The 24,827-nt window shown below is 48.7% G+C and overlaps 1 protein-coding gene across 1 annotated transcript; it reads right to left on the reverse strand.

The window, feature by feature from the left end:
• Positions 1-18,512: 18,512 nt before the first annotated feature.
• HEBP1 (heme binding protein 1) lies at positions 18,513-24,240 on the reverse strand. The gene is made up of 4 exons (XM_074576914.1): positions 24,088-24,240; positions 23,761-23,899; positions 22,058-22,238; positions 18,513-20,727 (listed from the first exon to the last, which is right to left on the reverse strand). Exons 1-4 carry the CDS (start codon positions 24,163-24,165, stop codon positions 20,556-20,558), a joined length of 570 nt encoding a protein of 189 aa, XP_074433015.1. The 5' UTR covers positions 24,166-24,240; the 3' UTR covers positions 18,513-20,555.
• Positions 24,241-24,827: the final 587 nt, after the last annotated feature.

Here is a 24,827-nt window from a genome sequence, read left to right on the forward strand (position 1 = left end):
TGACTGTGAGAGACTGATGTTCTTCCTCGGGAATGTGATTCCTCTAATGGCTGGTGGGGTGACAGCAACAGCTCTTCGTGGGTTGGAGTGGGCCATCTGGGAGATTGCAGCTGGGGGGTAAATGGCAAAGGGATTCTGGCTTCTTCAAAGCTGCCACTGTGGACCAGAGATCAGCTGCTTGAGGGTGCAAAGAGGATTAGTACCTTCTCCATGCTACTTTTCTTGACTAAAGAAAGCTGATTCAATGTTAGAAGTGCTTAAGAAATGAAGAAATATAAACCCAAGCCACAGCAAGCAAATGCAGGAGGAAGGATGTGAGCTTTTCATCACTTCGTGTGTCTGTGTCTGCTGCATCTATATTCCTGTATTTATTTGCTTGTGTCTTGATGGGTACTTGCATAACCAAAAATAGGAAAGCAGCTTGTAGGTATTTAATTCAGCTTGTAAAAATGTGTCTTTCTGATGTTCCGAACATATGTAATATTTTTATTTGAAAGTAGAAACAATATCAAAGCAAAATAATGATGATGGCGATGATGATGATGATGATAATTTTTTTAAACCTCCTGATGGTATGAGGCTGTAATCTACCATTTTAGAGGCTTCCTCTCCCGTGAGTTTTTACATGGTATGTTATGGTACCACATATCCGTATGTGGTACGGCAAGTCCGCAGTCCTGGCAAGTAGAGCCCTTTCCTCAGCCATGGTGCTGTCTAGAAAATGCCAGGCTGGGCCTTCCCCACTCTGCCTACCAGCACTGAAGGACAACGCAGGGACATTTGGGTCTTCTGAATTCTTTGGCATGAGAAAGAGCCCTCCTAGCCATTGGTTTGAAATTTGTCACAGGACATCTTGCCTTTTTCTAGTAAATTTGAGGTGGAAACGATGCTTACCCTCCCCTCCTCCTCTCCCCTCCACCTACACAGTTCCACAGGTGTAACACAGAGGGTGGGAGAGAAAACTCAGGGATACTAATGTTAACACTGGGGAGCAGATTGGGGAGCAGATTGGGAAGGGGGTATGTGAAGCCATGATGCAAGTTGTTGACTTGCAGACTGAAGGTAGGAGAGACGTAGGATCAGGGAGTGTAGTGATAGGACGAGGGGTAACGGTTTTAAACTGAAAGAGGGGAAATTTAGATTAGATATTAGGAAGAAATTCTTTACTGTGAGGGTGGTGAGGCACTGGAACAGGCTGCCCAGAGAAGTTGTGGATGCCCCATCCCTGGAAGTGTTGAAGGCCAGGCTGGATGGGGCTTTGAGCAGCCTGGTCTAGTGGGAGGTGTCCCTGCCCATGGCAGGAGGGGCTGGAACTAGATGATCTTTAAGGTCCCTTCCAACCCAAACCATTCTGTGATTCTATAATTCTATGTGCTTGAAACAATATCAAACTTTCAAGAATTAGGTTTTCAAGCCTATGTGGTGCCATTGGTGGTGGCTTAAATGTAGCTAGAGTATGTCCCAGGAGGAGCCAAAAATCTGTTGAAACAGAGCCAGCTCTCCTGCTTCAGTGGAGTCTGGTGGAGTAAAGGGACAGGCTAACAGGAGAAGAGAGCCAAGTGTGCTCTTACCGTGTGTGTTTTCCACATCCCAGACACTTATCAACTCCTCCACTGAGTGCCACAGACCAGAAAGTGCTTCCCAAATGACCTCGGCCCCAGAGGCAGCAGAACTAGGAGGGATGAGGGACACTATACGCACTCCCATCAATTCAGGGCACAGCGATTTTCTTGATTACTTAGTTGTTACTGTGCATGCTGCTTGGCAGAGAATGAAAAATCTCCTTCCATGGATTTACAGTGCCTTTTAGAGTTATGATTCTAAGCCTCTGTAATGACACAAATACTAATCTGCCCGGAGTTATTTTGCACTTGTTCAATATTAAGGCAGCTTTGGGTGAGGGCTGATTTAAATGCCAAATTAAATACAAATTTCTGTGGAACTTGGTGCTGGCGGGAAAGGGGCGGTGCAGGTTTCTCATACCTCGGGAGAGGCTTTTGGGAAAGCAGCAGTTTCCTCTTACCTTGAAACTGATCTTAAACCAACTCAGTCAGCCGCTTAGTCACACGCACACACGTTCCAGGGACACCCCGAAATGGTGGGACCAGACAGGCAAGACCCCCCAGAAACAAGTGAGTGGAAGAGGCAGGGAGGTTGCCTGATCTTTGTGCTGTTTTTTTCTTAAAATTTGCCCACAGGATGACCAATAAACGCAGTAAGGGTCGTCCCTACCCTCTCTCCTGCAAAGGGCTCCCTCGGTGGTGGGGGCTGCAGGTCCGCTGCCTTCAGGGCCTCTGGTCTCTGGTCGAGACCAGAGCACCAGAAATGTACACACTGGCGAAGGGTTGGCATGGAGCACACCTGGATTGTGAAAGCAGCCATCATTATCAGAAGGCGGGATAAACTCTGCTGAACTTCAGGTCAGGAATGTCATGGGAAAAGGGCAAAGAAAAGCAGAGGTACCGCTCGCACCCAGGACCTTCAGGGTCACCATACCATGGGCTTGCCAGGGCTGTAGGGCTTCACATGCCCTGCCAGGCGTGGGCACACAGGGTGCAGTAAACCCTCGGGGCATAGGCCCCAGGGCCTGGGACAGGAACAGGGAAGGACCTTGCTGGATTCACCTCCCAAATGCTCTTCAGTTTGCCAAAAAAGCTCCCCTTTTGGCAGCCAGTGCTGGCACCACCTCCCCAAACAAGGTGTTTCTTTGGGAGGAGTTCATTCTCTCCCCATGAGCCCCTGTAGCTTTTGCTGTGGCACAGGGGTGGTAAATGATTCCCCCTCTCTCAGCTGGGGCAGGAGATGCTGGCGACTGGTTGTAGGTAGGGAGGAGAATACTGACAGCCAGTGGGGCTGCGGTTGGGTTGCATCCCCCTTCAGGTTCTGGAGGCAGAGGTGTCGGGGACCATGCCCAGCTCTCATGTCTGCCAGACTGACCATGGACCAAGAAAGCAAGCGTTGGTCTCCTGAGGTGGCAGGAGGCAGCTGCATGGGATGGGGAACCCATGACACCTTGTAAGCCCCTTGTAAGCGTGGGGTACCCCTTGTACCCCCCAGCCTTTTCTGAAGCAAGTGCTGAAAAGCTGTGTTCCCTATGGCCTGCTCCATTTGAGTGATGGGTCACCGGTAGCCACCCCTGCCTCCCCCCCTCAGACTCTGCTGCCATCTGTCCCTTCCTTGTTTCAGTATTCAACACAGAGCAGTGTCAAATGGTGAGTCAGGCTGTGCCTGAGTAACCAGGGCTAGTGGGGAGGCTGGCACAGCCTTGTGCAACCACTCTCTGCAGGCTCACAGGGCCAGGGGGGTCACTTTAATCAGATCTGCTCCCCAAGGGAGAGAATCACGGGGCCATGTCTCGGATGCAGCAGCTGTTGGCCCAAGTGTGCATGGTGCTCCTTTGCCAAAAGGTGACCATCCCCGCAGCAGGGCTGATGGTACAGATGGTGTGTCCAGTCCTCAACAATAGGAGTCACCTTCTCCCATACAAACCCTACACTGTAGGTTTGTGTATCTCATCACACTGGACCAGAAATAGAGTTAGCTGAAGAGCAGAAACGCCTCCCATTTTCCTGGCCCTGCTACAGGCAAGGTGGAACAGCTGGGAGCAGCGTCTCTTTCAGCCACCCCAAGTAGCTGCACTACAGCCTGTGAGCAGCACCTAGAGGGGACCAACACCCAGACTAACAAGTGGCAGCATTAGAGCATCAGCTCCCCTTACTTTTCCACCCAGCCAGGCAGGCAGCTTGGCTTACACTGCTCTCCTCGGCACACACTCTCCCCAGGGAGGGACTGGCTTTGAAGTGTCTTAAACTTGAGATATAAAAGCTGCCATTGTGTGGGTCATGTGTAGGTATCGTGGTTTAACCCCAGCTGGCAACCAGGATCACATAGCCATTCATTCACTCCCCTGGCCCCCAGTAGGGTAGGGAGAAGAGGAAGAAAAGGAGGCGGAAAAACCCCTCGTGGGTTGAGATAAAGACAGTTTAATAGAACAGTAATGGAAGAGGAAAAAAAATAATAGCGGTAAAATTATATACAAAATAAAGTGATGCAACACAAATTTCTCTCACCACCCAATGACCAGTTGCCTAGCCCATCCCAAGCGGAGATCGTGGAACCCTGCCCCCCTTTGGCCAGCTTGTCCTGTCTGTGCTCCCTCTCAATTTCTATGGGAAGCTGAAAAAGTCCTCGACTTAATATAAACTTTATGTAGCAAGCACTAAAACAATATGTGTTATCAACATTATTCTCATACTAATTCCAAGACACAGCAGCTACTAGGAAGAAAATTAACTCTATCCCAGCTGAAACCAGGACAGTGCATAACACATGGGATGCCTCTTGCTTTGTTCTGCTCCAAGCTCCCTTCAAAGCATAAGCTCCCACACATGCAGGGAGCTGGTGGTTCTGAGAAGCCACAGAGTTCCTCCTCATTTCCAGCTGTTCCCTACATTTTACTAGGTTTAGTGGAATTAGTCACACAAAGGTTTCTGTCAGATGGGACTTCTGGAGAAGTCTAGTCCAACTTCTGCCCTGAACAGGGCTCACCTCGGAGCTAGACCAGGTTGTCAGGGCCTTGTCCAGGTAAGCTTTGAATATCTCCAAAGGTGGAGATCCCACCGCTTCTCGGGGCTGCTGTGCTGGTGTCTGATCACTCTCGTTGGGATTTTTTTTTAAACTTGCGTCTAATCAAAATTTCCCTTGTTGCAATTTGTCTGTCACCCCTTGTCCTTTCACTGTGTACACCTAAGAAAAGTCTGGTCCCATCTTCTCTATAGCATCCATTTACTTAATAGACAAGAGCAACTGGATCCCCCTTAGCCTTTCTTCTCATGGCTGAGCAGGTCCCTCAGTCTCTCGTCCTGGTGACGTACTCCAAGCAGACCCCAATTGTCTCAGTGGCCCCCTTGCCCAGAGCTGTTCCACTTGATCAAGGTCTGTTGCAGTGAGAGACCCATAGTGGACACTGTACTCCAGATACAGCCTCACAAGTGCTAAATAAAGGGGAGCAAGCACTTCCCTCACCGTGCTGACTTCACCCTTACTCATGCAGCCCGGTATGTGGTTGGTGTACATTGCCACGAGCCTGCACTGATGGACAATGCCTTCTTCAGGTCCATTTTTCCCAGCACCTGTTACGCCCTTTGCCCTGGAGGAACTTGCGTGGTTTTAAATAGAAAGGACTGAACAATGTTGAGATTCTGTGTCTAAGGCAGGTGGTTTCTGGCAGGAGACAAAAACAGCACCCAAGGCCACTTGTGAGCTGTCTCTCCCAGCCCTGGGGAAGGAAGTCCAAGGGCCCCTGCTGGCATTTGCCTGCTTTCTGGGGGCTCTGAATGCCAAGTGGAGGTGTGCCTCTGTGGCAGCAAGCCAAGCCCTTGGGTACCAGCTGGTCTGCATCACTCCACCCAGGCTGGGGTTGGTGAGTTGTTGATGACCAGCTGCGCTCAATGAATCTGTGCCTTTACTGGGCCACCCAACTATGAGTACTGGGCCCCTTCTGGCCCAAGGCAGCCTTTGCCGCTGCAAGAGCAATGATGGACAGTGGCTGTGGGAGTCTCTCTTGGGGGTCCCTGCCCCACTCCGGCCACCCTGGTGCCTGGTGTGCCTGGGACTTGTCCTGTCCCCTCTCCCTACCTGCAGCACACTCACCCTTCTGCACCCAGGACCGTTCTATGTGGGATCCTCTCCCTCCCTTAAAGTCAACATGCCCGGCCACCCGCAGTTTCTAGGGAAACTGGTGTTTGCTTTGCCTTTGCTATGGTGACGAGTGAAGCACGGTGCTAGATGAGTGCCATTTTATGCAAGAGGCTTTCTGAAGTGCCAGGAGTGCAGTGGCAGCTGCCCTCACGGCTGGCCAGGCTGATCTTATCTGCGTCTGTCTCCGGAGCCAGCCAGGGCTCCATCTGGCTGAGGAGTTTCTCCCATCAAACCAGTAATATGTGCATTTGAGGAGAAAGCAAAGGCTGTGGCTTACAAAATGGACATCTTGGTCTCTAATGAATTACTCAAGAGACGAAATAGAATGCCGTGTCTCCAACATATTGGTCTGCTGTTTCCCACCCTCCCCAAACGGTCTGCAGTGAGGCTCAAATGGTGGAGCAGGAGTGTGAAGAAGTGCCTGAAATTTTGTGTGAGATCTATAGTCATGGGGAGAAAGGGACCTGGGTAGCATCCTTGATTCTGGTGCTGCTCCTTGCTCAGTGCTCTAAGCAAGCACGTTTTCCTGCAAATCAGCCCTTTAATCATTTTGCCAGACTGAACAAACACATGTTTGAATCTCAGAAATTAGTCACCTCGGTGTTGCTCAGTGTCACTTAGTCATCCCAGGACCCCTCTATAATTAGAGTAAAGAGACAGGCTGTTCCTGCAGGCATTCTGATTTTAGCAGTGCCAAACTGCCCTCTTTCTCCGCCTATTTGCCTGGAAGGAGCCTGCTGTGACCCTCAGCCCCTAACCCAGCTACCTGAGATCAGTGCTGAGGCAGCAATGAAGTACACAGGGTTCAGAATGCTCTCAGCATCCGTCTGGTACCCATGGTAGCCTCCAGACCAGTGGGCCACATCCCACTGTACTGCATCCAGCTCTGGAGTCCTCAGCACAAGAAGGACATGGACCTCTTGGAGCAGATCCAGAGGAGGGCCACGAAGATGATCAGAGGGCTGGAGCACCTCTCCTATGAAGACAGGCTGAGAGAGTTGGGGTTGTTCTGCCTGGAGAAGAGTAGGCTCCAGGGAGACCTTATAGCAGCCTTCCAGTACCTGAAGGGAACCTACAGAAAAGACGGAGAGGGACTTTTTACAAGGGCATGTACTGATAGGACGAGGGGTAATAGCTTCAAACTGGAAGGAGGCAGATTTAGGTTAGATATCAGGAAGACATTTGCACTATGAGGGTGGTGAGAACCTGGAACAGGTTGCCCAGAGAAGTTGTGGATGCCCCATCCCTGGAGGTGTTCAAGATCAGGTTGGATGGGTCTCTGTGTAACCTGGTCTAGTGGAAGGTGTCCCTGACAGGGGGGGTTGGAGCTAGATGATCTTTAAGGTCCCTTCCAACCCAAACCCAGTTCTATGATTCTATGAATTCTGGCAGGAGTGAAAGCAACCCCCCCCCAAAAAAAAATCAGGCAGGAGGCTGGTTTTTAGGTTTTCTGGCTCCGCAAAGGAAGCGGAGGCAACGCCAAGAAAGCCGGTGGGAGAAGAGGCGGCGGCTCGGCCGGAGTCGGGCGGTGGTGGAAACCCGCCGGGGCCGGGCTCCTCCTGGCGTTCCTCCATCGGCCGCCAGGTGGCGCCCTTGCCCCACGGAGCTCAGCGGCCGGGCCGGGCTCCGGCGGGGGGCGGGGGGAAGGACGGGGGCGGGGGGAACTGGAACGGGGTCGGGGGGACTGGCCCTGCCGCAGGCTGAGGCGTCTGCACCTGCCTGGGGTGAATGCGAAACACGCTAGGCTCCATGTCGCAATTAAAGACGAAAAAGCAAAAGCCCGCATCTCGTTAAAGATTTAATATTGAAACCATTTTTCTTAAAGAAATAAAAAAAGTTATTTCATGGCCCTTCATTGAACTTTGGTAAAGATTGCAATTTTGCTACTATGAAATGATTTATTTGACTCAGCATGTTCCAATGAAAAAAAAAAAACAAAAAAAAAAAACCTAAAACTTTCCAGACGAAAAAAGGAAGCTTTTCCACTGTGATGTTCAGCTTGTTTTGTACAGCAATACAAAAAAGCTTGTCTCTGAACTCATTTTATTTTAGGCACAGTTTGGTTTGATTTCAACTAACCTCTTCCTGACTGGCTGCTCTTCAGCTGCTGGAGAGAAATGACTGCCTGGAGAGGCTCCTGCCCAGCTCTGGTGGTGAGGTGTCTATGGGCCATGAGGTTCAGTCAGTCCCCCAGACCCTGGGCCACAGATTCCTGGTACCTCACGAGGTCATGGGAGATGGACAGTCATTAGGGTAGAGCAGCAAATGGGCAAGCAGGCCTGCTTCTGTCAGCCTGGCTGTCCAGGCAGGTTATTGCTCACCAGCTCTGCTCCCCATCCTGTCCAGCCTCCCAAATGGAGGCCACCAAGCTCCTGGGCCTGCCTGGGTGGGACTGTGCTGGTCAGCAGGACAGGAGGTCCCGTGGCAGAGCTGGTGACATGTGCAGGACAATTTTATTACACAGTGAAGCAGCAGGTAGACAATGTTGCATGGAACTGCAGGTAGATAACACGACCTGTCTGTGTCCCTTCTCCTCCTTACCCATCACCACCACCAACACTATACATCAAGGCTGTGTTGTGGTTCCCCTTGTAACATCCAGACTTTTGTGTTTAAAATGGCAAATGATTTGTGTGAGATGAGACCTTGGCAGGGCCAGGATTAAATGCCCACCCAGCTCTTCAGCACAAGTCATCTCTCAAGCAGATGAAGTCACTAATACAGGGATGTGCGTGCTGGTTTGAAGGGAAAAGGATAGAAAAGTGTATGGACTCATCTGGCTGGCTTTACTGGGTGCTCTACAGACAAGATAAAAGCATAATTTTTTTCTAGCATGACAGACCTACCTGTGAGTTTCTGTCAGTGTGACAAGCTATTGGGTTGTGAGACAGGAGTCTGGTGTGCTCAGTTCTCTGTGGCACAGGCTGCTGCTAAGGCTGCTGGAAGGACTGTGGGCCAGTTATGACGCTGCTTCAAATGACCTGGAATCCTCCCTGTGAAGCTTTTGCAGTATCACAGTGCTACTGTCACCCTCCCTGCTGCCTTGCTCCTATCCTAGGAGGACACTGACTCTGCCACCCGCTCTGCTTTAGCGTATTCCCTGAAATACGGGCTAAAACCTGTCCTGTGTGAGGACCTGAAATCTGGAACACAAATCCAAAGTTTTACTGTGACGCCGGGATGTTCAGTAACCAGGCGGGGGCACGGCAGGATCTGCATCCACTGTGGACACATGGTCCCGTTTCCCCTGAGTTACCCAGATCTCATGGAGACAGATCATGAACCACTTTTAACCTATTCAAACTGCTCGAGTGAGTTCACAGCAGCTCAGTGCTTAGTGTCTTTGTGGTTGTCACATTTTTCATCCGACAGGAGGAGTCCTAAAGCCAGATTTACCGAGGTGTCCGTCCCTGGCTCTAGCTATGTGGGATTCTTTCCAAATCCTGGAGACAAGTAGGGTGGGAGGAGGGAAAGGTTTCATTATGCATCTTGCCTTTTTTTTAATAGCATTTGTCTTTATTGTCTGGTGGTAATCTCTAAAAGTGGAAGCAACTTTTTCTATATAGAATGAATGGGGAAACGCTGAAAGAAGCTGTATGCTCCTCTATAGGATTCCAAAGAGATGAAACCCTTGATAGTGTCTTGCCTGATTTCTCTTTCACAGTGCACTCTTCAAATGTAATCAGCTTTTGGGGCATGCTCTGCCTCCAACTGTGCATACAATGCTCACATTGAAATTAATAGAAGCATGATGGTACATTTGAAGTGAGAATCTGGGACAAAAAAAAAGTTAAATTCTTGCTGATAAAATCAATGACAAAAGTTTCTTTGGCTTTAGTTCTCACTTTGGAGGCAACTGGATGTCTAAGGCTGGAAGGAATCATTTTTATGAGTATATGTGTCTTAGCAACATCCTAAGAAATATAAAAAACATGAACTTTGGATACATTTTATACAAGGCGTTTAGAAGTGTGTCTTTGTGGCCTCCCTTTTAGCTCTGTTGCTGTGTTTAGCCCTCCTGTGTTTAGCCTCCCTGTTGCTGTGTTTAACCCCACTGCCTCGACCCCAGTTCTACCCTGGGCGATGAGGAATTGTTTGTGATTGATGGGATCGTCATAATACATGTGGACAAGGTGCTGGGCTTGAATTTGTATTGGTGACCTCAGATCTGGCATTTAGTAACGCTCCTATTGTGTATTTGATGTCTTTATTGAATTGCTAAGAGTCCTACAGGAGATCTCTCACGTGCTTATCCTTCCGTCATGCCAGCATGATGGGGAAATGCTGTTCCCTACACACAGGGCACAAGGTCAAGGGCAGATTTCCACCATGCCTCGGTGGCTGCTCACCCACACACCCAGGTGAGTTGCTCTGTGTTTACACAGAGGAGATCCAAACTTGGGCTGCTTCCAGGTAAAGACTCACGCTACTGAGCCCTCCTTCCTCTCTCCATAATGGAGGTGGTGCCTGGATAATCACACATGTCTGCAGTCCCCTGGCTTGACTCAGAGGTGGCTGCAGGGGAGCTGGAAGCTGAGCCACACCAGCTCCTGTAAACACACATCATCTCACGCATGCACAGGCTAGGCCCACGGCTGAGCCGGTGGCTCATCATTATCCTAGCAGTGATGGACACCAGTCCCAACCAGCAAGTACATTGTCTAACTGGGGAGAAGGGGCTAATCATAGCACTGAACTTCTGGCTCCTTTTCCATTTTCCTTAGGATTAACTCTTCTCATTGGGTGTTGTTGAAGCTAAGGTGAAGATAAGCAGCGAAATATCTCAGACCTGAAACTGTCCTGCTCCTGTCCTCTGTGAGGGCAGAAGAAAGAGGGACCCAGTGGGGTGGTGGGGAGCTGGGCAGGGAGATTGTGTGTCCCTTCTTGGCTCACACCTCCAGGGTAGTGGGCAACACAAATCCAAAGTGACTTCAGCCATGGGACACGGTCCCTGTGGATGCAGTGCCATTTTCCCCACCGCTCCATGCAGTTGCTCTGACCATTCTCACAGCAGAGAGGAATTGATCCTTGTCATGCTCCCATCCTTGCAAATCTCTCTGCATGCAGAGAAATTAATAACTTCCTGCATAATTAGCTTCGTCATCCATTAAAACAGCCTGAACCCCAGCAAAGTTCTCACCAACAGCTGGTTTGCAGGACAGAGAGGACTAAACAGAGTAGGATAGTTCTTCTGAGTAGTAGCATTACTCAGAAGGGGCACTACTATCAAGTGTAAGTCTGTGGGGTTTAAAGTCCCTTCCTGAAGGGGGATGCCCTTTCACCTGTCACTGATCATTTGCTTAAATGGGAATCTCCGTAGGAAGAAATGAGGAGAGCCAAAACACCTGGATGCTCTTGTGATACAAAGTAAAGGGATGCTAGAGATAGGTCTTCACATTCAGTGTCCTGTCCTCCCTGGCACTGCCTGAATCGCAGCTCAAGCACAGAAGCTGGGTGCAGCCCACGCTGGCTGCTGGACTCCGGGCTGTCGTGGACTCTCTGCCCCAGCCCCGACAGTTTGCCCTGTCCTGTTTTATTAGCTAGATGAAGCAAGGACAGGTTTCCCAGAACAAGCCGTGTGCCTGCCACTTCTCCTATGTATAATCAGCCAGCAGCAGCTTGCTGGAGAGATTTCGTAAGAGGGAGGAAGTCATGGGTTAGAGGCACTTGGTCAAGGGTTTCTCTGGCTGCAGCTCGGCCTGGGAGAAGTTCCTGATCCTTGCCTCGTGAGCTGGACCAGATCTGCAATCATGAATGGACAGCAGGGGGATGGGAGCATCTCCCCGTCAGGCAGAGCCGACCTCCTGTCTCCATGGGCAGGACAGCTGATATGCAGCTCCCTGCACCCAAACCGTCCATCCTCCCATTGCACCATGGCCTCCTACCTAGCCTCCAGCTGGTACCCTGGCCAAGGGGAAGGGAAAGGCAGGAGCAGGATATAATCCTGCCACCGTGTACCGACAGCGAGTGTTCACCCTTTGCAGCCTCCTCTGAGCACCTGTAGCGCTGTTTTTCCTGCCTCAGCTCTGTCCAGTTCCGCAGGTGAATTCCCGAAAGCGCTGTGAACTAACTGCGCTTCCTAAAGGTCTGAAGAATGAGGACATTATTTACTTTTAGCTGTCGATGGGCATCAAATGGTGTGAAAGAAATGTATGCCTCAGCTCCATCGCTATCCGGGACCAAAATAACAGATAAAAGAAGAAAATCAGTGGGAGTTATCATTATATGGAGTTGCCATGGAAATAGCATGAGAGAACTTGGAGGAGAGCTAGCACACCATGTCTCCAGGAGGCCATAAATCCCCTGCTAGCCTCACTCCTTTTTATCACATTAACAGGCAATATTTCTTGCTTTAGCAAGAGGTGGGAAAACATCAAAGCACAGTTCTGACTTTTTTGTCTATCCCTTGATTTCTCTGCCCAACAGCTCCCTGACCCCTCAAGACGCAGAAATGTGAACCCTAGTGCTATTGGAAAGTTGTCCTGGAAACCATCTGATAATTTCAGTAAAATGGTAACAGGGATATAATTTTCCCCAGAAAATATTTATTGATTTCTGTGAAATCATATGAAAAAATGAAAGAAACCCACTTTTTTTAAAATGTACTATCATAAGACTTTTTTGAAAGAAAAATGTCATATTTCATTAAAAAGGACTTCTTAAATGCTGATTTCTAAGGAAAAACATTACAGCTTAAATGAGTTTCGGTCAAGTTGCTGTCTTGTGCTGTTGCGCTGTTCTGGGGAACAGACCTGGGACCCCAAGTGATATACAACCCTACGTTTGGAAACCCCTCTCCTACAGAATAGCTAAAGCTGTGGAATTAATTTGTGTGGGGTGACAACTCTGGCCTGGGCTGCTGCTTTTTCTTCAAGTCATCACATTTGCCATGATGGCAGTAATTTCAACTTTTTTTCCCTGAAGCTGGCTTAAAGAAAGAAAAGAAAGGAGGGGAAGGGGAGGAAGGTCCCTTTTGACATCTGCGTGTCTAAGGCAAAAGTCTTACTGTTGTCTGAGGTGTTACCAGCAACCAAGATTTCTCCTCGGAACAAAACTTGTGTGCTAATTCTTGTTGATTGTTTTGTCTGTTTGCTCAGCATCAATTTAAGATAAAATTATACACATAATCTTATAAATGCTATTTATAAAGCTGCGAATACATATTATGCATATTTTGTGAGAAAATTGATCCATTTTTACCCCTATGAAATGACAACTCTCAAACACCGAATAATTCCAAAGGGGCTATTTTTATGGCACTTGGTGGTACATTTGTTGCTGAGTAGCAGCTCTCTGTCTATAGCCATGGGAATAGACATCATTTTTAGCTTGTCATAATTCTGGAACTGGATTCATTCCATAAGAGTTTGTCATAACAGTGGGCTGTGCAATGGCTATTTATGAGAAATGTATTCACGGATTATGGAATCAAACATTTTGGAAAACAAAAATCTTCGCCGTCAGGGACCGTTTGGGGAGCTCCCATTCATCTCCTTGCTGCGTGTCCCAGGACAGGGAGCTGCAGTCACCGGGAAGCTCTCTGGCTGTGTGGCAGTTCCCAGGACAGTCTCCTCTTCTCCCTGGTGTGCCTGGTCATATATTGTTGCTTTCAGCAGAGTTATCTGGAAGCAGCTGCCTCCAGTGTTTCTTCAGGATTGTTATTTTCACATATTTATTTCCACGGAAAGGGAAAACATCCAGACCTGTTCAAATGCTACTGCCTTAGCATCAGGACCGGGAGTAACTTGAAAGGTGAAACAAAAATCCCTGTCTGTATCTATGCAATTTTTGCTACATTCTGTGTATTCTGGGCTTCCGTTCAAAATAAACAAATTTTTAAAAGCCAAAGCCTAAATCATATGCTACAGAAAAAAAACTTTCATTTTTCTCTCTTGTTCAGACATAGCACCATCCCAATGTAAAATAAGTGAACTCCTGCTGCCTGTTAACAAACCAGCTCTGTGGAGAGCTGTCTCCAGGCGAATGACTCCCCTAGTTCAAGATCTGGCCTTCATTACTGGATCCAGAGAGATCTCCTGTGCAACCATTAAAAAGCTGACACCAACCATGCCTGGAGCATGCACCTGGGGGCCAAAGCGGGGAGCAGGGCACTGCCTGTCCTGAAGGTGAGCAGCGCCACCGCCATGCCCAGGGAGATGGGAGAGGCGAGGCATGAAGCTACATAGGGGTCAACACATGGTCAGACCAACAAATACACCTGGGAGGAACAAAACCGTCCCTGGGCACCTCGTGTACCTGAAACCATACCTGTTTTTTCCGGCTCTATTTGGTCCAGACCCTGTTTCCCCATTCAGATCAAGCAAGCACTCCAAAACCTGCAGGACTGCCTTCATTATTTTGAAATCAGCTGGGCAGGTTCCCAACTGGAGGTTGGTTTAGGTCAGGTTTCCAAGACAGAGAATTTAATAAAATTGGTGTTTTCTGTTCTGCCCCAGGGAGGGGTGCTCAGAGCAGTCTCAGCTGCTCCGGTGGCTCAAGATTCCACCCCTCCTGGGAAGCGATGCTGAGAATGTCCTCAGAGAAAGAGCATTGCTCTCCGTGAAGGCGTATACCAAAGTCCTGCACAAAGCAGATGGCAACACAGCGGGAGCAGAGTCGTGCTGGTGATTTCCAGGGAGATCTTTGTTCCCTGGGCCCCGGTGTAAAGAGGAGACAGGGTCTGGCTCAAGGCAGGGCTGGAGAAGCTGGGAGGCATCTCCGGTCCCTCTTCTATGTTTAACTGTACTGCAGCCATCACAGCATAAACCCTTATCAGAAGGTGTTTGGTTCTCTCCCATTCCTCACCAACGTCTGCCAAGGCAAAGGGCCAGCACATGAGTTATGGGGCACCCAAGGCGCTATGTTCAACCAACCCACCCTCACACCACCCTCCCCTGAGACAGCACAGCCAGGGCATCAACCTTCTCCCTCCTACATCTCCGCAGGATTTTTCCTCCCCTTTCAGCTTGGGTTTCCCACGCATGGGTACTGGTGTGCAGGTGGAAGCAAGGAATTGGAGAATGAGAAGCATGGTTTTACATCAGCTTAATTACCCCAAATAAACACCACTGCAGTAACCAACCCCTTCAAAGTACTCTGGTTAAATAATACTACAGCTCATGAAAGAGATTTCAACAGGCCAGCACGTGTTGATTTGGAAAGATGTTCCCTTGCAAAGCTGAGTCATAAAGAGGATTGAGAAACTCTACAATCAGTGATTAAACAGCTAGAAAGATCTGCCAGCAGGAAAGTGTGCCCAAAATTGTCATGCTGTACACTACCTTTTATTTCAATGCTTTGCTTTGGGTAAAAGGTTTCATCTGTTTCATTTGTCTGAGTATGATGCATTTCAAATTTCAGATCCTCTCCTCGCTTACTCACAGAAACATTCAATTCTGTTGATCTTGTACTTCATCAGTCATGTGGGAAGGCGACTGAACTTATTGTCTAATGGCAGAAGACGCTTCAATTGCTTCTTTGGACTCCAATTAGGAAAGGCCTTAAACTAAACACTAGGGATATAAAAAATTGAACGAGATTGGAAAACTCTTTGAAAAATGTTCACGGGAGAATAGTTGCCATGGCAATGCTTCTCTGTTTTCTCTTGGGATAACAGAAGTACGCGCTGAAGAACCCCAACACGTGCCTCAGACCCAAACCCACTGAGCTTCCACGTCCAGGCATGGGCAGGGTGGGTGGTGCAGCCGCCCACGTAGCACAGACACAGGCTCTGCTGTCCCACCACAGGGAGCCCTTGTGTCAGGTTGCACTGCCCATGTCACGCTGCGCGTGCAACGCCTCGCTGTCACCCAGGTCACGACGCAGGTCAGGGCACTGCAGTGCATGCCTGATGAACTGCTTTTTGATACCAGCTCCCTCTCGATGGCCTCATAGCTCCAGAGCATCTCTGCTGCTTCTCGGTCCCACAAAGCAAGGGTTGGTGAGAAGCCCACAGCTTATGATATCCAACTGCATCAGTTTGTGGGATTGCGGAGGAGAAGAAGGGCCACGGCACTTTTAAGTCCGCACTGGAGGCCAGGCTGCAGGGGATGTAAAACAGGAGGCATTGGCCTGATCCCATGCTTGGTACAATGGCAGTGAGTTAACATATATGCATGAGAATCTGATCCTCAAAGACATTGAAATACCCAAATCCCAGTGGTATCTTTCAGGATGTGGCTTCTGGGATCTTTCACTTCCATTTATACCTTTGAAAAATCTGCACCTAAAATTCAAGCTCCTCAACCCGGTCTTCTCACCGGGACTGCACAGAAGATACGTCTGAGGCTGCCATGGGACCTTGGGCTGCTGGCCAGCCAGACTTCACACTCAGTCTGTGAACAGCACAGCTTCTTCCACCCTATTCACCCAAGTTTCTCCTCATGGAAACGGCGGGGTGGGCAGCAGTGAGGGGGTAGGGGAACAGCATGCACCCAACTCTCAGCTAGGCATGGGCTCTGGATGTGGAATCAGACAGACAGCACCTTAGGAATCAAGCAGCATTTGCACTGACCCATCTTCTGCAGCAGCTCCCACAGAGGACTAGGAAAAAAGCATCTGCCATGGCTGAAACCTGTTTTGGGCAACAGATTCTGAGAGCAAAGCAGAGATTATGAATGAGCTGACAAAACCAGCCTGCTGTTGGCACAGGCACCAAGCAGAGACAGAGTAGCTATGCTGGAAGTGTTTCATCCATTACTGTCAGAGAAGTCACTTTTACCACTGATCATGCTCCAATAAATCATGTCGCCAAGCAGTTTTATAGAGGCGTTATACATCTAAAGCTACTTATGGTCCTGTTAAAAGAGATGCATTTCTTTTTTAGCTCAGTGTGGCTGAAATGCTGTCACAGAAGAGAGAGAGTCGCTGCTCAGAATGCTATTGTAAAAGAGGTATTACTGTAATTACAGCAGGAGGGACGATGTGAGCTAGGAGCCACCATCTTCTTCCCTTGTCCCATCGCCTTCGGGCAGCCTTGCAAAGCTGAAAATTTGCTACCACAAGCACAATAGCTGCTCACGCACCCTTTGCCATGGTGATTGATGAAAATGGGGAAATAATGATGTTATTTCCCCATTCACCACGAATCACCCATCCCCTCAAAGTGACTAGAGTATTATAAGTCCGGACAGATTTATACGGACAACTTAACCAATTAGCTCTTTTATAAAGGCTGTCGTCTTCTTAATGCAGTGTTAGATATATTTAGGCATGTGTCTACAAAAGAAAGCATTTCTTTCCAAAGCTAACAAAGCTCTCATTCCAGCAGACTTAAAACCTCGGTCTGCAAATGTTCGCCCTGTGGCTGTGTTCGCATTAGCAAGTTATTCAGTGACAGCAGAAGCCAACCAACAGATCAAAGCCGGGGGTCTGCAGGAGGCCCCTATACATACACTACATATATACATATACGTGTACATATACACGTACACATATTTATACAGGTACACATGTACTTATATATAAATATATAGGATTTGCCGCTGTTGAGGCCAGCAGGAAAACTCTCACAGATTATGTTACTAGCAAGTGGGGCATCTTAGAAAGCCGGTATATCCCGTATAGCTAAAGCTATGTGGCATGCGTATAATTCCCATCAAGATTATGCTTTTGTATTTGGCTCTTGTTTAAATGTTGCCCTTCCTGTGGCCAGCCCTATCGCTGTCACACCGCTGCTTGGTACCGTGCTGGGAGAGACCTGCCCGGCTGCTAATTAGCATCAAGGCCACTCCTGTCTCTGGAAGGCAAAGATAATTCCCCAGGCCGTTACACTGCTGAGCCAGTCCAGCCCAACAGGCAGCACAGGCAGCCATGGAGGTGCTGCACTATTATCCCTCAGAAAACAAATACTGGAGAGGGCAGAGAAAAAGTTTTGATTTTTTTTTTTTTTTTTAACCTGAGTTCAGGAGTCAATTGTGTGCAACGGAGTGAGTGGCTGTGACCATCTTAGCTTTGGGTCAAAATCCAGAGCGTTCCTCTGACCCCTGGCCCCAGCACAAAAAGGTTGCTGCAAACCCTCTAAAGTCAACGGCGGATCTGCCTGTCCAAAAAAACATGCACTCCCAGTGACTGAGGCGTATCAAAAAGCTGGCTGACCCAGCTGCCTATGAAACCCTCAGCCAAAGAGTACTTCTGCCCTTCCACATGCAAGGAACCCCTTGCCATAGGATGAAAGGATACCATGGATAGTAAGCTTACCTAGCCTAAAAAGCAACTGGAAAAATGCATGAGATGTCTACCTGACGCTACCAAGCACAGTAACAAAAAATCCCCGAGACACGCTGTAGTAAAGATGGGGGAATATTTAGAGGAGATACCAGCACACAGATGCACTGATCCTGTAATCTGCCTCAGGTGCCCACTACTGCCCATCGCAGACAGCAGGGCACTCAGCGAGATGGACCTCAATGTGACAGTACGTCTAACATTTCCACACAGGAGGTTGTGTTGAAAATCCATCATTAATATTTGCCTGAACGCTGCCTATGAACGCACACACAGGAATACACAACTGAACACACAATTTTCCTCAGGTGAGCAGGCCCCCTAGCTTCTACATTAACACAAATGCATCAGTCAAAGTGGCTAAAATCAATGAAAAAGGAGATTACTCCATCAGCTCCCATCTCGCACAGTCAGATAACGCGGCGCCACACCGGGATACTTAAAATAGCAGTTTCTTTGAAAAAGCGTTATGGCTATTTATGGATGCTGTGACATGATTAGTACCCCACACAGATTGATTGGCAACCTCAAGTCTTTCAAATCAATAGGTCCCACCAAGCTCACAAATTCAATGATCAGTGCAGAAATTGTAAATCACAATATTATTATTTGTTTATTTAAAAAATCTAGAAAATGCAGACAGAACACAGGCATCTTTGCTTGTACAGAAAAGGCAATTTGGTTTGCATAAGCTTTTGACATCAATTAACACTGTTTATGAAACTGTACCCTGCCGACTGCATGCAGAAGGCCAGTGGCAGGGCTGCACAGGCAGAGCCGACAGATGCGATTACTCTCACTATTGGGTCAGAAGCTCTTGCTCTCTGTTCAGAAAGCGTGTACGCATGTTATGAAAAAAAACCCCATGCTGCTGAGATGTGCAGCTCTGTTCGTACCAGGTTCGTTATTGGCCTTCCTAACATCTGAGATTTCACAGGAGAAATTGTGAGAAATTTCAGAATTTTGATCATTGCGTGACATTCATCATCGTCAGCCAGAAAGGATTGTATCCGCTGTGGACACTCTACACATGAGTTTCAAAATGAACCCGGGAATGCACAAACTGGGCAGCACTGTGCCCCTCCATTCCTCACCCACACAGGGAAAAATAATCTGGGACATGAACAGGTCCCTCTGGCTTCAAGGATTGCCTTAGAAGGGCCTCTGCTCCTTAAAAAAGTCCTTCAAAAGCCTAACTCTTAGTCTGCCTCGATTTCCTTTTTGATTCCTCCTCCCCTGCCCCGCAATCACTAACTCCAGCCAACAGCTCTTCGCTTGTTTTTTTGAAAATGTCAAACACCTCGACCGGCCAGAACCTGAGATGCCATCTGACAAATCTCTCTTTCAGCTCCAGGGGAAAAATGGCTTTTGGCAAGTGCCTGAACTTTGAGGCACTTAAGCATCAGAGAAGCACACCTCTTTTAGTGGAGGTAACGAATTACAGAGGCACCCACAGTAGCACGGTGTGCGAGGGCATTGCCACTGGCAGAGCCGATAGCTAAAATGCTGGTTTGATGCCTAACAGTTAAACATTGATGGGCTCCCTAAAACAAGACCCGCCCTTGCTATTGTTTTTGAAGTTTCTGAAAGGCTATTCGTTATTTGACGTAAATCCCCGTTTTCAAGAACAGCCAGGTTTTCACATCTTTAAAGAAGACAGCTACTCTGAGTAGCCCTTCAGAAACTTAACACCATTTAAGAAGAAAGTGGGTTTTTTTAAAGATCTGCACCCACAGTAGTTCCACCAGATCATAGAATCATGCTCACCATTCTTCAAATGCACCCTCAGAACACAAGTAATTGGCACCTCCTTTTTTCGCAGCATGTATTCTTCTAATTCAATTAGATTATCACACACATTTCAGCTTTGGCCCTTGTGTAGGCTAGTTTTAAAGAAATGCTGCACACAAGTAAAAGGAAGGTGAGGAAATGATCTTGGGGTCTCCACGTCACGTTGTCCAGCTGCTAGCTGAGATCAGGACATAACACACCCCAAAATGTCTCGCCTCAAACAGAAGGAGAGCTTCAAACAGACACCTGCACCTTCCTCTAAATGGCATTTTTCTGTCAGATGACAGAAGCGTTGCTCTCCTGCACACTATGAGTCAATGTAAAGGATCCTTATTTTCACTGCGCTGTGTTGGTCGCGATGCCAGTGTCCCTTTAGACTACTTTTGGAATGGCACAGATAAAAGCAGCATTTTACAGCTGCACCAAGCTCAAGAAGATAAAAAAGTCTCTGTATGCACTTTTGTCACGTTCCCCCGCCTGCCTCAGGGGAGACTAACAGTCTGCCAGCACTTGGACGCGACTCTTGTCAGGCACCAATCTTGCTAATTAAGTACTTTTGGCTATCTCAGCTTTGAACTCTGGGAGCAGGGGGGAGACGAAAGCAAGGCACCAAGAGATCACAAAAGTCTGTGTGGCTAAGGACCTGGTCCAGAATGAAGGAGCAGGATCATCAAGGGGCTCTGCAGTGTTCTTCTAAAATGGTTGGTCGATAAAAGATCAAGGCATAGGTATGGAAGGAGGAAATTATGATTTTCTGCTTCTGCCAAATCGTTATTTTATTTTGAAGAGGACAGGAACATAGTGTGGGGAAATTATCAGTACCACGGCAAGCCAGATGCTCACTCTTTCACAAACCAGACCTCATTGCGTCGCCCATAAGGCTTCATAGGGGGGTCGTAACCACTGCAGAAGTAGAAATCCTTGCGGTAGGCAACTTCACTCCCCAGAGCAGACTTCAGCTGGGCAGCATAGTTCACGTAATCCACCTCTTTGGCATAGCCACCAAACTGCCTGCAAAGAAACCAAACACAGAGAGGTGCTGAGCTGTCCTGGCAGAGCACAGAAACAAAGAGAGGGAGAACAATATATAGCCACAATCTATTTAGCCATGCATTTTGATCCAGGTCCCACCAGCATGGGCTCGCGCAGGCGCTCTTCTTTGTGAACCAGCACACTTTGTCTGTGATAGGTTAAGTCTCAAAGGTCACACAGCCAGGGTGCAGTCAGCCATCGGCTGACCCCAAACAGCCCCCCCCCAAACAGACCCCTGTACATCAGTCAGCAGAAAGGCCCAGCCCTTTGAATCAACGCCGTATCAGAGGAACAGCTTCCTGGAGCACAAGGTTATCTCCAAATCTGCTCAGCCCACAGTCCTTACGCCAATGCTGTCAACAGCCATGTTCACTGTGGTGTGAACAACCATCTGCTGGAAGCCAGATCACGAAGGGAAGCCAAACTCTAGTGAGCCCAAGGAAAAGGGGGATGGGAACAGAGATGTTAGCAATTACATCCTGCAATGCTATTTAAAAGGGGTGGGCTGGAATTGGTCTGTTCTATGTTGACGTCCCACCAACAGGAAGTGTTTCCACATTAGCCTGCACCTCACCGGCCTGCCTTAGGGCCAAGGTTTGAGACAAAACAGCCTGTTCTTGCAGAAGGAGCCCACACCCGCTGTAAAGGCCAGGCAGCAGTCACAGGCAGGGAGGAGCGAGACAGTTTAGAGTCAGCCAAAATAGTTGAAGCAAGGAGGCAGGGGAATATCCAAGGGGTTAAAAACAAGGCAAAGAGCTTATTGCTATTGTGATGCTAGTTTGAGTACAGTTTGTCACTCAACAGCCAAAGACATTCAAAGGCGATTTGAAGCAATGCAATGACTGCTTGTTCCCATGATGGGCCCTGGCATGAGTTCACCTAAAACAGGCTTCAGTTGACACCTGTTGTTTGATGCGAACCACACCAAAGGATCATCAAGATGGTTCTTACATCTTGATCTCAGGAGGTGGGGAAAATAATAGTTTTCAGAGATTAGGAATGACTTAGTACCTTCATATTCACCCTCTCCTGCTCTTCACCTCCCCACGTTAAACAAAAAGGCTTTCAGGGTTAACCTCTCCACTTGTTTTCCCAGAGCAAAAAAAATCCATATTCCAAATGGGTGCAGCATGACCAACGATAAGAAATGCCATAAAATGGCTGTCTTCAGTCTAGAAAGACCCCTCCATCTCCTTCTACCGCATGCACCCATTGTCCAGCACGTCAGCTGGTAAAACCAACACTGCTCTTCAGAGCACACTAGAGACCTCAGCACTTGGGGTTGGAAATCCCAGGATGTGTTCCTTACGTGGAATAAATGGTCATCTCCTGTCTCTCTTCAATCTTAACGCTTTCATCGCTAGGACAAGGAGGGTTGGCTTGAAACTGGCTCGGGATCCGCAGAGAGACCTTAACTTTGTGCTGTAAGGAGCCATCTTCAGCAGGAAAAGCAGTGATGGAGACAGGAGCAGTCATGCCCATTCCAACCCCTGAAAGAGACATGCAGACATTACTAAAGAAGTCTAGGTTCTCGGGAACAAACATAATTAACAGGGGATTCACAAAAGCTAATTTTAGTTTAGGAAGACTCCCCACACTGAACTCCTTGTATAGTCAGATCAAGAGTGGGGTCTTCTGGGGCATGCAGAACAGAACATCAGGCTTTTGCTTGGGCCAAACTTCTTTCTCCACTGACTACACGAGGACTCTGGGAGATAAGAGCCCCAGGTGACCTCTGGATATCTTTTTATTAATGGTCCTAAGATACTCAGCTCTTCTGACAAATGACCTCTAATACAAGAGGGTCTACAGTCCTGGGGCAGGTCAGTGGCACATGTAAATCTACATCAGTATTTAAATTGACACTATCTGCACTTAGTGGTGAGCCCATAGCCAATACTGGGTGACAGGAGCTTTCTCCTAAACCCTTCCAAATGCTTCCAGACATTCTACAAGTTCCAGTGCCCCAAAACTCAGAGCTGTTTTGGCTTTCAGCAGGACTGTCCATGTTGTCCACCACTCCAGGAACAGCATGCTTCTTTCCTGCTCATTACTACCGAGACATACCGCATGGCACTGAAAAACATTTTTCTTCCCTCTTCTTTCAGCAGTCGGGAACCTCCAACCCTCAGGATCAGGTAGCCACAGAACCAGTTGAGATCAAGCCATCCTTCTCATTTATTTTGCTTTGATATGATACCTGTCTCTGTGGCACATGTTATAGAAGCCACCCTTTCTCCTACAGCAACAGTGATCATCACCTTTCCAAAACATGCTGCTGTAAATACCATTTCCCTCTGCATCCAGCTCCTATACCCATACAGACTACAGAAGTCCCTCTACCAGATGACTGAGAGAGGTGTGAGAGCAAATGTATATGCCTCAGAACCACCCTGTGGTCTTCTCCTGCTACGGATGATTACCAATGTGCATACTTTAGTAAATTCAGAATTAGAAGCAATCACCTGGAAGCACGATTATAAAACAGTACAAAGTACCATTAAAGAGGAAGCTCATTGTTCATTACCCTTCAATGAATAAAAATAGCCAGAGTAGATGATAAAATATCAAGGTCATAAAAGTTATTTCACTGTCTACAAAGGCACATCACAGAACCGAAGTGCCCCAGATAACGTGGATTTTATCAGCTACTGCTCACCCAGGAACAGATACACATGTGCCTGTCCTCACGTATCCCAGACGCAAGGTAACCTAGCCCTGCTTAAACACGTCATTTTTGAGATTTTTACCCTGAAACAGAGATGAGTCAGGAGTGGGCTCACAGCATGACTTGGCTGGGTGCACTTCAACCTGTGGCAAGCTTATTTTTCCCATCCCCATCACAGACCCCCGGTGCCAGGAGCCACAAACCAGGTGGGCCCGTGGAGTTGTCGCCTGCATTCATCCATCCATCCTTCCATCCATCCATCTGGCTTTCGCCAAGCCTCTGCTAGCACCAGTCAACCACAGACATCTGCCAAGCCCCGTGGGATGGGGCTAAGTGCCTCTCACCCTTGTCGTTGGTTCCTCCGACATACTTGAGGAGCTTGAGTACCCCTTCCTTCGAGGCTTCGTCAAACGGCTTCCCCACCACCTCCACCGCCGCAAAACACCCGCCCTCGCACGCCCTCTCCTCGTAGCTGAGCTGCTCCTGGGGAAGAAGATGGGGATGGAGATGGAGAAGCCGCCAGCTGCCCGGCCGGGCCGGGAGGAAAGTGCTGCCCGGAGGACACCGGCTCCCCCAGGCAGGTCCCCCTTAGCCTCCCAGTGCCCTACCCGGCCCGGCCGCCGCTGAAACCCACGGGGGAACGGAGCCCGGAAGCCCGCCCCGCCACCTACCTTCTCCCCCTTGCTCAGCACCCGGTAAGGCCATGCCTCCACCGTGCTCAGCAGGGAGTTCTTGATCATGCCCAGCATGGTGCCGCTCGGCTCGGCCGCGATCGGCTCGGCTGGGCTGGGGCGCGGTGGGAGGGCCCGGCGGGCGCCCCGCCGCCTGCAGCGCCGCGCACCGCCGCAGGGGGCGCCGCGGTGCCGCCGGCGGCACGGCGGCGGGGAGCGGGGACGGGGGGACGCGGGCAGGGGGGGGCTGTGGGGGTGGGAAGGCGGCGGTGAGTAGGGGGGGGACGCCGAGGAGTGTGAAGTGTAATGAAGGGCGGGAGCAGGTGGTATTCATCGGGGTCGGGGGGAGGAGAGAGGAAATCCGAAGGAAATTAACAAAACAAAACAAAATAAAACAAAATAAAATAAAATAAAATAAAATAAAATAAAATAAAATAAAATAAAATAAAATAAAATAAAATAAAATAAAATAATAAAATAAAAGGGGAGGGGAAGTACCTGAAGAAAATACGTGACAGGTAGCACGTAGGGGCACAGCTCTCCTGAAACTTCAAATCATAAAGTTTATTGTTATTTTTTTTTAATAATTAACAGAGCTAAGAGGGGGATCACAGTTGCATTCTTTTAAGGCACTGAATTTCAGGCAGTGCTCCATGGCTCTGTGGGTGTCGTGGCCTTTAGGTAAGGGGTGGATCTTAGACGCCGCCAGATGGTATTTGCTCTCCCTCCGCTGACCTCTT

This window comes from Larus michahellis, chromosome 1 (genome assembly GCF_964199755.1).
Source record: "Larus michahellis chromosome 1, bLarMic1.1, whole genome shotgun sequence".
Taxonomy (NCBI): Eukaryota; Metazoa; Chordata; class Aves; order Charadriiformes; family Laridae; genus Larus; species Larus michahellis.